The sequence below is a fragment of the Lethenteron reissneri genome, chromosome 63, assembly GCF_015708825.2.
Source record: "Lethenteron reissneri isolate LAM-NWPU_2019-01 chromosome 63, ASM1570882v1, whole genome shotgun sequence".
NCBI classification, from domain to species: domain Eukaryota; kingdom Metazoa; phylum Chordata; class Hyperoartia; order Petromyzontiformes; family Petromyzontidae; genus Lethenteron; species Lethenteron reissneri.
Window position 1 is genome coordinate 1,477,252 of NC_083841.1, and position 13,536 is coordinate 1,490,787.

At 58.4% G+C, this 13,536-nt stretch overlaps 1 protein-coding gene across 1 annotated transcript in view; it reads left to right on the forward strand.

Annotated features, from left to right (window-relative positions):
• LOC133358794 (E3 ubiquitin-protein ligase RNF213-like) overlaps nucleotides 1-13,536 on the forward strand; it is a 74,610-nt gene that overhangs the window by 33,504 nt on the left and 27,570 nt on the right. The window contains 12 exon segments of the mRNA XM_061577241.1: nucleotides 2-2,452; nucleotides 4,196-4,332; nucleotides 4,958-5,059; nucleotides 7,462-7,586; nucleotides 8,209-8,334; nucleotides 8,935-9,068; nucleotides 9,730-9,871; nucleotides 10,185-10,320; nucleotides 10,920-11,111; nucleotides 11,387-11,577; nucleotides 11,737-11,802; nucleotides 12,750-12,976. Coding sequence (XP_061433225.1) covers nucleotides 2-2,452; nucleotides 4,196-4,332; nucleotides 4,958-5,059; nucleotides 7,462-7,586; nucleotides 8,209-8,334; nucleotides 8,935-9,068; nucleotides 9,730-9,871; nucleotides 10,185-10,320; nucleotides 10,920-11,111; nucleotides 11,387-11,577; nucleotides 11,737-11,802; nucleotides 12,750-12,976 — 4,029 coding nt within the window.

Here is a 13,536-nt window from a genome sequence, read left to right on the forward strand (position 1 = left end):
CGCAGGCCTCGGGATCGTCGCCGCGTGCAACCCGTACCGCCGGCGCTCGGCCGAGACGGTGCGGCTCCTCGAGGCGGCCGGCCTGGGCTACCGCGTGCGCGCCGAGGAGACGGAGGAGAGGCTCGGCCGGATCCCGCTGCGGCACCTCGTGTACCGCGTGCGGCCCTTGCCGCCGAGCGTGGCGCCCCTCGTCTGGGACTTTGGGCGGCTGAGCGACGGCGCCGAAGAGCTGTACGTGGCGCAGATCGTGCGCAGGCGGACGCGCGAGCGCGGCCTCCCCGAGCGCGACGCCGCCCTGGTCACCGCCGCGCTGGCGGCGTCGCAGCGCCACGTGCGGCGGCGACGCCACGAGTGCGGCTTCGCGAGCCTCCGCGACGTGGAGCGCTGCGTCGCCGTCTTCCTCTGGCTCCACGGCCGCCGGGCGACGCTCTTTGACGACCGCGCGGCGGGCGGCCCCCCCGTGTCCGGCGGCGGCGGAGAGGGAGACGCGGCGGCCGACGCGGCCCGTCCCTCGGGCTGCGTCGTGAGGTCGCTGATCGTGGCCGTCGCCATCTGCTACCACTCCTCGCTGCCGGATAAGCAGGCGTACCGAGAGGAGATCGCGAAGCTGCTGCCCGCGCCCTTCGACCGCCAGGAGCGGATCCTGCGGGAGATCACCGCGTGCCAGGATCTCTTCCTGAAACGCGTGGACCTGCGCGGCACCATCGCGCGCAACTCCGCGCTCAAGGAGAATGTCTTCATGATGGTGGTGTGCGCCGAGCTCAGGATCCCGCTCTTCCTCGTCGGCAAGCCGGGCAGCTCCAAGTCGCTGGCCAAGACGGTGGTCGCGGACGCCATGCAGGGTCAGACGTCGCACTCCGACTTCTACAAGACCTTCAAGCAGGTGCACATGGTCTCCTACCAGTGCAGCCCGCACTCGACGGCCGAGGGCATCATCGGCACGTTCAGGCAGTGCGCCCGCTTCCAGGAGGACAAGAACCTGGAGGAGTACGTGTCGGTCGTGGTGCTGGACGAGGTGGGGCTGGCCGAGGACTCGCCCAAGATGCCGCTCAAGACCCTGCACCCGCTGCTGGAGGACGGCTGCGTGGACGACGAGGAGCCGCGGCCCCACAAGAGGGTGGCCTTCGTGGGCATCTCCAACTGGGCGCTGGACCCCGCCAAGATGAACCGGGGGATCTTCGTGTCGCGCGGCGAGCCCGACGTGGCCGAGCTGCGCGCGACCGCCCGCGGCATCTGCTCGTCGCGCGTGGACCTGCTGCCCGGGCTGGAAGGCCTCTTCGCGTCGCTCGCCGACGGCTACCTGCGGGTGCGCGCGCGGCAGGGCCGGGAGTTCTTCGGCCTGCGCGACTTCTACGGCCTCGTCAAGGCGATGTTCGGCTTCGCGAAGGCGTCCGGCGGCGTGCCCGCACCGCGGCAGCTCCGCGAAGCCGTGCTGAGAAACTTCGGCGGCAAGGACGACGTCGACCCGCTAGAGGACTTCGCGGCGGCTATGGGGGCGGCCGTGGCGGATCCGGGCCCCGCGCCGAACCCGCTGGCGCTCGTCGCCGCCAACATCGATGGCGACCCCGAGGGCGACGAGAGCGGCCGGTACCTGCTGCTCCTCACCAAGAACTACGCGGCGCTGTCCATCCTGCAGCGGGAGCCGTCCCTGGCCGACAGGCTGAGGGACGCCGAGGTGATCTTCGGCTCGAGCTTCCCCGGGGACCAGGAGTACACGCGGGTGTGCCGCACCATCAACCGCATCAAGGTGTGCATGGAGACGGGCAGAATGGTGGTGCTGCTGAACCTGCAGAACCTCTACGAGAGCCTCTACGACGCGCTCAACCAGTACTACGTGCACCTGGGCGGCGAGCGCTACGTGGACCTCGGGCTGGGCACGCACCGCGTCAAGTGCCGCGTGCACCGGCGGTTCCGCCTCGTCGTCATCGAGGAGCGCGAGGTCGTGTACGACGAGTTCCCCATCCCGCTCATCAACCGCCTGGAGAAGCACTTCGTCGACGTGGAGCTGGCGCTGCGGACGCCGCGCCGGCGGGGGCTCGTCCGGGCGCTGGCCGCGTGGCTAGAGGACTTCGTCGCGCCCGCCCGTGGCCCCGCGGCGCTTGCGGCGCGCCGGCCCTTTCGCGCGGGCGACGCCATCGTGGGCCACCACTCCGACGCCTGCGCCTCAGTGGTGCTGCAGGTGACGGGCGGCGCCGACGGGGACGCCGGCGGGGACGCGGACGGGGACGCCGACGCCGCCTTGCTGGAGGCGGCCAAGGTGGTGATGTTGAACTGCGCCACGCCGGACGCCGTCGTGAGGCTCAAGGCGTCGGCGCTGGCGGCGGAGGCGCCGGCGCTCTGGCGGACGTACTTTGAGGAGCAGGCTCACGGCTGCCTGCAGGAGTTCGTGGCGAGGCAGCTGAGGCAACGGGAGAGAAGAGGAGGAGAGGGCGGCGACGGCCTTCTGGTTGAGGTACCGTCACCGAGCAGAGGCGTGCGTGAGGGACTCTGTTCATCTCCATTCGCGGCCCTGAGCCGGCGATGGGAGAAATTCCACAGTTCTATGGTCAAAGCCGGTCTCTCAGTAGGGCGACTACCTTTGATTTTCAACGTTTTAGTGAACACTATTATTGAACTAACTAGATCCATACAACTGAAAAGTGATGTCACACGGGTCCCGCCAGTGTCACCTGTGGTACAAATACCCAAATGTACCATAGATCGGGAATTGCTGTTTTAGGCTAAATAATAATATATAGGGACACTTATTTATTTATTTACAGCACGGAGCCACGGGAAGCCACAGACAAAGGGGCAACCTAGCCAGAATCGGCGCCACTTACAATTCCCCAAGCTCTGTGGTAGTGTTCATACAAGCCAGATATCCGCAGAAAACCCACGCATGTGACGTTGGGGAGGGGGCTGGTAACACCTAACACTTATATTGATTAAAACCAACTTGCTTGCGGTACTGCCATCATTATACATTATGAGGTTGCACTCTTTCCACACAAGTTCTTTCCACAAATTAACCACAACACCTTGCTGATCTCGTCAAAGGAGCATAAACCATCGCCACGCGAACTCCGGTCATCCTCGCAGCAGCGGCGGCTTATGGCTAACCATCGCGCGCTTTCATCTGCAGCGCTTTTACTTCTGATATTAGGAAGCCATTTGAGCTGTGTACCGTTAAATCTCGACTTGAAGCTTTCGTGGCTGCAGGAATTCATATTCTTTGGGTCTTTCGGTAAAGTCACGTAGATAGGTTCAAAGAAAATAACAAAAAACTACGACGTTTCGATCGCAACAAAGGCGTTCGTCATCAGGAAGAGGGGGTTAGCTTCTAAAGGGAAACTGTTTATAAAGGTTTGGAATGGGCATAGTCCAAATGTCAGCAGCCAATGTTAATGTGAGTGGTGGGCAGCGACGGCGGCGGTGGTGGCTTTTCCACCAATCAAAGGGCTGCCAAGTAAAGATTAGCATGTTAATGTAAAATCGTTGAGCGTGGAGTCACAAAAAAAAAGAACAGGGACAGAGGGTATTACTTATACTTTGTAACGTTAGTATAGTTAGAGTGTATACCTTTTATATAAGTTAAGATTCCTACTTGTTCAATGTATGCACCGTCCCGCCATAGTGAATTCCTTGTTTGTGCAAACTTACATGGCGATTAAAACCGTTTCTGATTCTGATTCTGATAACTACCTGTCATCCCCTGGGGCGCCGCGGTGGCGAGATGTTAACTCTCTCACCTGGTATGCAGGAGGTCGTGGATTCGATCCCGACCCAGACACCTGCTGTATATTTGGAGTTTGCATGTTCTCCATGTGGTCGCATGGAATTTTTCTCCGGGTCCTCCGGTTTTTCCCTTCGTATTTGGCCGCTATAAATGTTTACGCGATAAGCCACTTCGTTAAGCTGTTATTTGTCCCCAGATGACTTCTGTAAAAGAGCTACACAGCTCAGTGGACCTTCCCTGGTAAAAGGAAAATAGTTTAGTTTTATTTCATAAGCCGGAAGAGATGGCGCCCTCGGCACCGGCTGCTAAAGGAGGTAACTTCACGAGCGAGCGAGCGATCCACCTACCAAAGCCGCTGTCCCGCACCGCGGCAAGGACACGCGGAGCGTGTTTGCACGCGTACGTACGTCACCCACGGACCGTGTGTGGTGCTCGTCTCTGACGGGTGTTGCGCTGGCGCCCGGGCCGGTCCCGCAGGTCACCACGCACTCCCGTCTGCTCACGGGCACTGACACGGCCGCGCTCGCTGAGGCCCTGGGAGTTCCGCCCGGGAACGTCTTCCTCCTTGCGCTGCAGCAGTTCGACACGGAGCAGGCGTTCTGCCGCAAGATCCGGTGAGCCGCACCTTTTAAAACTGAAAAAAATACTAAAACTACTTTTATTTTCCAGGTTAAGACCCCACTGAGCTATGTAGTTCTTTTTCAGAGGCTGCCTGCCTGTTATAACTGATGGCTCAGCGAAGTGGCTTATCGTCACCTGGAAATTTATAACAGCCAAATACTCTAAAATGCCTGTTTGATGGAGGGGGCTTAACAGGCACCGCATGGGCCAGAGAAGAGATGGAATGATGTGGTACAATAGGATATGGAGATGAGTGGACTTGCCAATAACTGATACCAGCGGTGTTAAGATTGGCCTTTGTGGAGGAGGCTCGCGAAGGACGCTAATGGGCAGTTGGAGGCAGTGAGGAACGGAGGGCAGAGCAGCGGAGCTCCGGGCGGCTAAAACACAGCGAGTTGGCACAGTAGGTGGCACAGCTGGTGAATCTGCCAGTCATCTTGTCAGTCGACAAGACACCTGCTGCGTTTGTCCCGTGACCTCCTGCCAGCCGGCGTTCGACACTTCACGTGGCCTCAAAGTGCCGTGGTGATGTCACCGCGACTTAGTGGTGGATGGAGGTTGTTGTTGTTGTTGATGCATGTGCGTGCATGTGTGTGATGTGCGTGCGTGCGGTTGCAGGGAGGTTTTCTCGCTCTCCGCCGACTCGGCCGAGCGGTTCCTGCTCATCCAGTCCGACTTCGAGGAATCGCGACGCGGCGCCAACCTCATCGCCTGCGCCAAGTGAGCGCCGCCGCCCCGGGGCGCCCCGCCTCCCGTTAGTGAGGCGCTCGTTAGCGAGGCGCTCGTTAGCGAGGAGCTCGTTAGCGAGGAGCTCGTTAGCAAGGAGCTCGTTAGCAAGGCGCCCGTTAGCAAGGCGCCCGTTAGCAAGGCTCTCGTTAGCAAGGCTCTCGTTAGCAAGGCGCTCGTTAGCAAGGCGCTCGTTAGCAAGGCTCTCGTTAGCAAGGCGCTCGTTAGCAAGGCTCTCGTTAGCGAGGCGCTCGTTAGCGAGGCGCTCGTTAGCGAGGCGCTCGTTAGCGAGGCTCTCGTTAGCAAGGCGCTCGTTAGCGAGGCTCTCGTTAGCGAGGCGCTCGTTAGCGAGGCGCTCGTTAGCGAGGCGCTCGTTAGCGAGGCTCTCGTTAGCGAGGCGCTCGTTAGCGAGGCTCTCGTTAGCGAGGCGCCCGTTAGCGAGGCGCCCGTTAGCGAGGCGCCCGTTAGCGAGGCGCCCGTTAGCGAGGCTCCCGTTAGCGAGGCTCTCGTTAGCGAGGCTCTCGTTAGCGAGGCGCTCGTTAGCGAGGCGCTCGTTAGCGAGGCGCTCGTTAGCGAGGCTCTCGTTAGCGAGGCGCTCGTTAGCGAGGCTCTCGTTAGCGAGGCTCTCGTTAGCGAGGCGCTCGTTAGCGAGGCGCTCGTTAGCGAGGAGCTCGTTAGCGAGGCGCTCGTTAGCGAGGCGCTCGTTAGCGAGGCGCCCGTTAGCTAGGCGCTCGTTAGCAAGGCTCTCGTTAGCAAGGCTCTCGTTAGCAAGGCGCTCGTTAGCAAGGCGCTCGTTAGCAAGGCGCCCGTTAGCAAGGCGCCCGTTAGCAAGGCGCCCGTTAGCAAGGCGCTCGTTAGCAAGGCGCTCGTTAGCAAGGCGCTCGTCCCAAAGCGTCGAGCGGCCGGACCAGGGGTCGGCTCCACACACAGTGGTCTGACTCTGTGGTCTGCTGACTCTGTGGTCTCACTCTGTGGTCTGACCTTGTGGTCTGACTCTGTGGTCTGACTAGGCCATAGTCTCTGGTGTAGGAAAATCTGTTTCAAATACAGTGCATACATTATTATTATTAGATAATGCAAACTTAATGCCTTGCAAAAAAGGTGTCTTATTTGGTGTTTGAACATCTTAAAGCCTCCTGTGTTATTGCCAGAAAGGAGTAAAACCTAATTCTTATTTTTTACACACGTAAGGGCAACCATCGGGATCGTGGTCATTGTAGGGGGAGGGGAACGAGAGGGATGGGGAGGGGAGAGAATGTACCCAAACAGGACCGGAGAATAAAGTAACGTACACGCGACGAGTGCGGTCGGATACGTACGGCGCGAAAGAAGTTCAACGTACGGACAGTAGATTATTGTAGATTCCCCGGGGCAGCGGCTACCTCACACCCATCATCCGCGGGATGGCGTGCCAGGGCTCCGTCTCCCCGCCCCCTTCGTCACGTTATTTAGTGAGGACCACCGTCTCGTGCTCGCATTGCGTTGCGGCTCTCGAAAATATTGAGTTTTTATTTTATGGAATTCGAAAAAAAATTGGCTCTTCTTCTTGTTGCTGTTTTGGTTGCTGACCCCTGGGCCAGAGACAGAGGCAGTGGAGAAGAGAGGATCACGTTCCTTGACTCGAGCGCAGTTCATTGCCGTTGTACGTTGAACTTCTTTCGCACCGTACATAGCCAACCGTGCTGATCGGAGATGTGGGGGAACGACAACAAACTCAACACACAAAGCAGTTCTAGAGAATTGAGTTTGTCAATCTTGATGATTTAAAAGTGCATAGCTCCAGCGGCTTCCTAATATCGGAAGGAAGAGCGTTCCAGATGGCCGCAGAAGCAGGCGATGCAGTGACCGTCTTTGTTCAGTGGTTAGCCAAGAGCAGCTGCTGCTGCTGCGAGGATGACCGGAGTTTGCGTGATGTTGGTTTATGCTCCTTGACGAGAACAGCAAGGTATTGTGGTTCATTTGTGGCGAGCACTTTGTGTGTAATAAGTGCAACCTTATAACGTGTTCAGCAACCGGAAACCAAGAAAGAGCTTAGGGGAGGAAAGAGACTATGATGATGACAATTGTGGTGATGTGGGGTATGAGTGGGTCGGTGAGGTCGCAAGTGAGTGGGTAAGTGAGTTAGCGGGCGAGTGAATGAGTGGGTAGATGAGGGAGTGGGTGATTGAATTAGTGGGTGGGTGGGCGGGGGCGGGTGAGCAGGTGAGTTGTGACCTGCAGTGCGGTGGTTGAATACAGTGCGGATTAGATGAAACAGTCATTCTCGTGTCCCCACGTGTCCCCACGTGTCTCCACGTCTCCCCACACGTCCCCACGTGTCCCCGTGTGTCCCCACGTGTCCCCGCTTGTCCCCGCGTGTCCCCCCGGCGTGTCCCCCCGCGTGTCTCCACCCACAGGTACTGCACTATGAATGAGAGGGGCAGCGTGGCCGCCGGGCCGCGTTGCGGAGCGCTGCACGTGTTCTTCATCACCAAGCTGCCGCGCGCCTCCGGGGCCTCGCAGTACGTCGGCTTCCAAGGAGGTGCGTCGTCGCATCAGCCCCGTCCCTCCGTCTGTCCGTCCGCCTGTGCGTTAGTCCGTCTGTCCCTCCATCTGTGCGTCAGTCCGTCTGTCCTTCCGCCTGTGCGTCAGTCCGTCTGTCCGTCGGACAGCTTTACAGGACCCGAGCGCTGGTGATGAGAATCCTGTTGCTGATGACGCTGTTGCTGATAATTAGTTTTCTACTGTTGATGCTGATGAAATGTCTGCTGCTACTGCTGATGATGATGATAATTATTCTACTGTTGATGACGCTGTTGCTGCTGCTACCTGCGTGGTGGCGTGTACGTGTGTGGGTGGGTGAGTGTGTGTTGTCGGGAGCGGTGGGTGTAGTGGTTAGCGCTACGCTGTGCTAGGACCCCGGCGACCCGAGTTCCATTCCCGCTCACGGCCAACACCGGTGACGATTATTTGAACCTGTCCTGGACTTCCCCTAGGTCGACTCAGCCTCAAATCAGTACCTGGTGCGGTGTTTAAACATCGACACTGGGAAGACAATGGCGGCCGGGCGTGGTGCTGGTCACCCACCCCCTCGTGTACTGTTCCGGCCTTCAACAGTCTGTTGAAGCTACACGGGGGATCTTTGTCTGTGTGTTTGCCCGCAGGCCCGTGGCTGTCCGTGCACGTTGACGAGCTGCGGCGCTCCCAGGAGCAGCTCTCTGACGTCACGGCGGTGCTCGGCCTCTCGGTGCGCGAGCTCTTCGCACGCTGCGCCGGCATCGACGACGCAGGTAAACAACAGTGGCCGCGACAACGTGAGCGTTAACAACAACGACAACATCAACAATAACGTCAATAATGATGTCAATAGCATCCGCAGTAACATCCACAATAACGTCAACAACAACGTCAATAACAATAACGTCAGCATTAACGTCAACAAAAACAATGTCAATGACAATAACGTTAATAACAATAACATCAGCAATAACAGTAACGCCATCATTAACATTAAGAGCAATAACTTGAACAACAATGTAGACAACATCAACAATAACATCAAAAACAACACCATCAACAATCACAACAATAACATCGACAACAACAGTAATGTCAACCAGAACGTCAACAATATCATCATCATCATCATCGATGCCACGCCCTCTTTTGAATGACGTCACAGGACCACCACTAACTTCCTCTGCGAATACCGCCAACACTCCCGTGGCAACCGCGCACCTCCGCAACGGGCGGCTGTGGACGCAATAACCGCTTGGCCACGTCACTTCCGCAATTTGACCACGGCCCCGGTGTTGAACCCAGGCTTGCGGTGAGGGGGGGTGGGGGTCGCAGCTCGCGTTGATCGTGGGTGCGGGGTTCACCGTGTGCAGCCGGCGAGGAAGGCGTGTTGGCGATGGACGTGGAGGGTGGAGGTGATTCAATGGAGGTGGAGGAGGAGGAGGAAAAGGAGGAGGTGGAGGATGAAGAGGAATCCACAGACCAGCTCGAGGAGATGCGACCCACTGTGAGCGGTCCACCACTGACGCCCCAACACCGGCCGCCTGCGGCTTTTTGCCTAACAGGAATCAGAATCTTGATTTGTTGAATCCAATGAGCTGATGAAGCTGTTTTTCACAGATGTCCGTTAGTTTTCGTGACTGCAAGGATTCATATTCTTAGGGTTTTTTTGGGTAAAGTCACGAAGGTAAAAAAAAATTTCAATTAATAAAAGTAAAATAAAAATAACATAAAAATCACGACGTTTCGGAGGCAACACAAGCTTCCGTCTTCAGGTGGAACCGTCACAGCACGATAGCTGTATCAAGTGTTTAGAACTAGTTTTTGTGTTTAGTTTGTTGTCTTCCCGCATCTCCGATTAGCACGGCGGGCTACGTGCGGTACGTTCACACACACATACACCGGCACCTTCTGAACGCGTTCTCACAAAGACAAAGATCCCCCGTGTAGCCTTAACAGACTGTTGGGGCAAGTGCTGTTAGCGAGTAGCACCTATGAAGGCCGGCACGGCCCACGAGAGGGTGGGTTGGTGACCAGCACCATGCCCGGCCGCCTTTGTCTCCCCGGTGGCGATGTTGTTTACCCACGGCACTGGGTTCAGACGATGTGCCGCTGGTGTTGGTGGTCGGTGGCCATGAGCGGGAACTCTGCGTGCGTGTGGAGCGCAGGCGCGCACCGCCGCGTTCAACGCCGCCGCGCTGGTGCGCAGCTGCGTGCAGGCGGCCGCGAGTCGGCTCAGCGACCCGGCCGACCCGGGGTCGCGCTCCACCACCCGCGTCCAGCTGCTGCTGCGGCTGCTCACGTCCCACGGTGAGACGCGCGCACATGTGCGTACGTACATACACACGCGTGACAATATTAATTGACCGATGACGGCTCAGCATGTAGAGGAACGTGGAGCTCGAGGGAAATTTGGCTCAGCGCTTGGCTGCTGCTGCTGCTCGCCTCCCGAGTCATCCTCTCTCCGTCTCTCCGTCTCTCTGTCTCTCCGCGTGAGAGCGACGAGCGGACGGCGTCGAGTTCCGAACTCCCCACCGCCCCCCCGAGCTCTGCAATTCTCTAAACAGGAAGGTGTTTTTGCCGCGTAACAAGCTCCCTCCCCACCCTCCCACGCGCGTGGCAGCGGCGTTCACGAGCGTGCTGCTGGCGCGGCTGCTGCAGCTGATGCGCCAGCGAGACGCCGCGAGCTACGAGCCGCGCGAGTGGGCGGTGCGCGTGGCCGGCGACCAGAGCGGCCTGCGTGAGGGCGGCACCTTCAGGTGAGACGGCACCCCCCACCCACCCCCCACCACCCCCCCCACCACCCCCCCCACCACCCCCCACCACCACCCCCACTACCCCCCACCACCACCCCCACTACCCCCCATCACCACCCCCACCACCCCCCACCACCCCTCCCACTTCCCCCCAATCACCCCCCACCACCCCTCCCACTTCCCCCCCAATCACCCCCCACCCACCACCACCCCTCCCACTTCCTTCCAATCACCCTCCCACCACCCCCACCACCCCCCCACCCACCACCACCCCTCCCACTTTCCCCCAATCACCCCCCCACCACCCCCCACCACCACCCCTCCCACTTCCCCCCAATCACCCCCCCACCACCCCCCACCACCCCCCACCACACCCCACCACCCCTCCCACTTCCCCCCAATCACCCCCCACCACGCCCCCCCTCACCCCCACCAATCCCGCCTCCCCATCCCCCCCCACCCACCCTTGCCCCTCGTCCCCCCCGTCCCCCCTAGTCCCCCCCCACCCTCCCAGCTCCCCCCACGGAAACACATCTCGACCGTTCTCGTGAACCAACGTCACGGACGCTGCCCTCGCGTCTCTCCGTGCGTCCGCGACCCAGGCAAGCGCTGTGGCTGCACCTGCAGCGGGTCGTGACGCAGCTGCTGGTGCAGGTGCTGGCCATCGTGGACCGCGACCGCAACCTGGACCTGCTGGAGCAGAGCGGAGTGCCCCGCGACCTGGACGCGCTGTGGCTGAGCATCTTCGGGGACTCTCGCGTGCTCGAGATCAACTACAACCCCGACCTCGGCGGGTGGGTGCCACGCCAGCCCCCCTCCCGTGCCCGCCGCTGGAAGTTCAACAAAACCGGGCGGCGTTGGCGGCGGTGCTGGTGGCCGTTGCTGGTGACGGTGGCATTGGCGGTTGTGGCGGTGGTGGCGTTGGCGGTCGTGGTGGCGGTGGTGGTAGCGGCGGTGGTGGTGGCGGTGGTGGTCAAAAGAAGAACCGATGTACGTGCTATCGGAACGGGAGAGGGTTGATGGGCGCTCGCTAACAAACGTGGGTTTGCGTGTCCGCGCGCCACGGTAGGGACGAGCAGCGGGAGGTGCGCGTGGAGAGCTCCTTCAAGCGGCCGCAGGAGCAGCAGGGGCAGCAGCAGGAGGAGCAGCAGCAGGAGGGGCAGCAGCAGGAGGGGCAGCGCGGAGCGTCGGCGCCGTTCAGCTGGGTGCTGCGGCAGCAGCTGGAGCAGCTGTGGGCCGAGGCCGGACATCTGTCGAGCGGTGAGTCGACTGGGCGCTCGCCCTGCACGCGGCTGTGGCCGTCACTACACTACTATATACTACACTACACACTACACTTCTACACACTACACTACTACACTACACTACTACACACTAATAATAATAATAGTACAATTTGTAACGCGCGCAAATTTGCAGACGTAGTGGCCGCAACTCAGAGGCGCGGAGCCAAGCTCAGAGTCGCTCAAAAGCATGATTGTAGAGGTGAGTTTTTAAGTGTCTCTTGAAGGAGGCGATTGAGGTGATGCTGCGAATGTGCAGAGGGATATCGTTCCAGACTGTTGGGGCTGCCACCGAGAAGCGGCGCGTAGACATGACCATCCTGGATCTTGGTATTGAGAGGAGGTCGTGAGTCGCGCTGCGCAGGCATCTGCCGTGTGCTGAGCTGCAAGTTGTCAGTAATGAAGAAAGATACGACGGGCAGGCGGATATGAAGGCATTGTGGCAGAGGCAGGCGGTCTTGTATGTGACCCTACTGGCAATGGGGAGCCAGTTGAGAGCGCGGAGACGATCTAGTGAGTCGAGGCGGGGATGAGTGTGGGCAATGACGACGCGTGCTAGGTTATTTTGTAGTCTTTGAAGCTTCCTTAGGTTGCCAGCGGAGGTCCGGACAAGGACGGAGTTACAATAGTCAAGGCGAGACCCAACTATGCAACATGCCAAAGTGTTGGCAATTTCAGTAGAGATGAGAGGACGTATGTGTCTAAGAGCCTTCAGGTGAAAGTTACATGAGCTGATGATATGGTTGGTTTGACGGTCGAAGGATAAAGTTGAATCTAGGATGACACCGAGGTAGCTGAAGTGGTTGGTGAACTTGATGCTATGACCGAAGATGTGTATGTGTGTGGGGAGTGTTGCTGAATTGAGACGTTGCTTGGTACCTAACATGATGGCCACTGACTTTTTCGGATTAAGGGCTAGGTTGTGTGCAGTGAACCATTGTTGCACGGCGGTGGTACATTCCGAGAGCCTCTCGAATCCAGATGCATTGCTAGAATCGATGGCGGTGAATAGAATCGTGTCATCCGCGTATGAGTGATGCTTAACACCGAAGCTTGCAATGAGTCGGCCGATCGGGGAAGTGTAGGCTGTGAAGAGCAGGGGACCTAGAACAGAGCCCTGGGGAACCCCGCATAATGCTCTTGTTTCAGGCGATGTGGACATGCCCACCCTGACTGAGGATTGCCGGTCAGAAAGGTACGAAGCTATCCACTTGAGTGCTGAGCCGCATATACCGAAGTCGGATTTCAGGAGGGAAGTAAGGAGCGAATGGTTGATGGTGTCGAAGGCTGACGAAATGTCCAGACTTACAAGTGCAACAGTTGAGCCGGAATCAACGATCGTTAAAATGTCATCGAGCACCCTAGTGAGTGCTGTTTTTGTGGAATAGTTTTGACGGTAAGCTGACTGGAAGTTGCAGTAGTTTGCGGAGGAGGTGACGTGTGGTTGTAGCTGGGCGAGGGCTAGTCGTTCAAGGAGTTTAGAGAGGTTCGAGAGGTTAGTGATGGGACGATAACTAGATGGGTCATCCGGATCTAGATTTGGTTTCTTTAACAAGGGAGAAACCAGGCCAGATTTGAGGTTGGACGGAAAACACCCCGAAGAGAAGGAGGCATTTGCGATGTTCCTGATCATGATGGCGAGTTCCGGAGCACATTGCTTGAACAAGGAACCTGGGAGCACGTCGAGTGGAGATGACTTCAAAGGAAGTGATTCAATTAAAGCGAAAACGTCTTTTGTAGACACAGGCTTTAGCATAGTTAGAAGAGTGTCTGGGTTAGTGCTTACAATTTTAGGTACCATGAGCGGGGTACAATGGTGCAATGTGTCAGTAGACGTGCACGAGTTTGCGACGGCGATTAGCTTGTTGTTGAAGTAAGTATTAAAAGAGGTGGCAAGTTTCAGTGAGGCAAGGGGATCGCTAAGGTGAGGGACCAT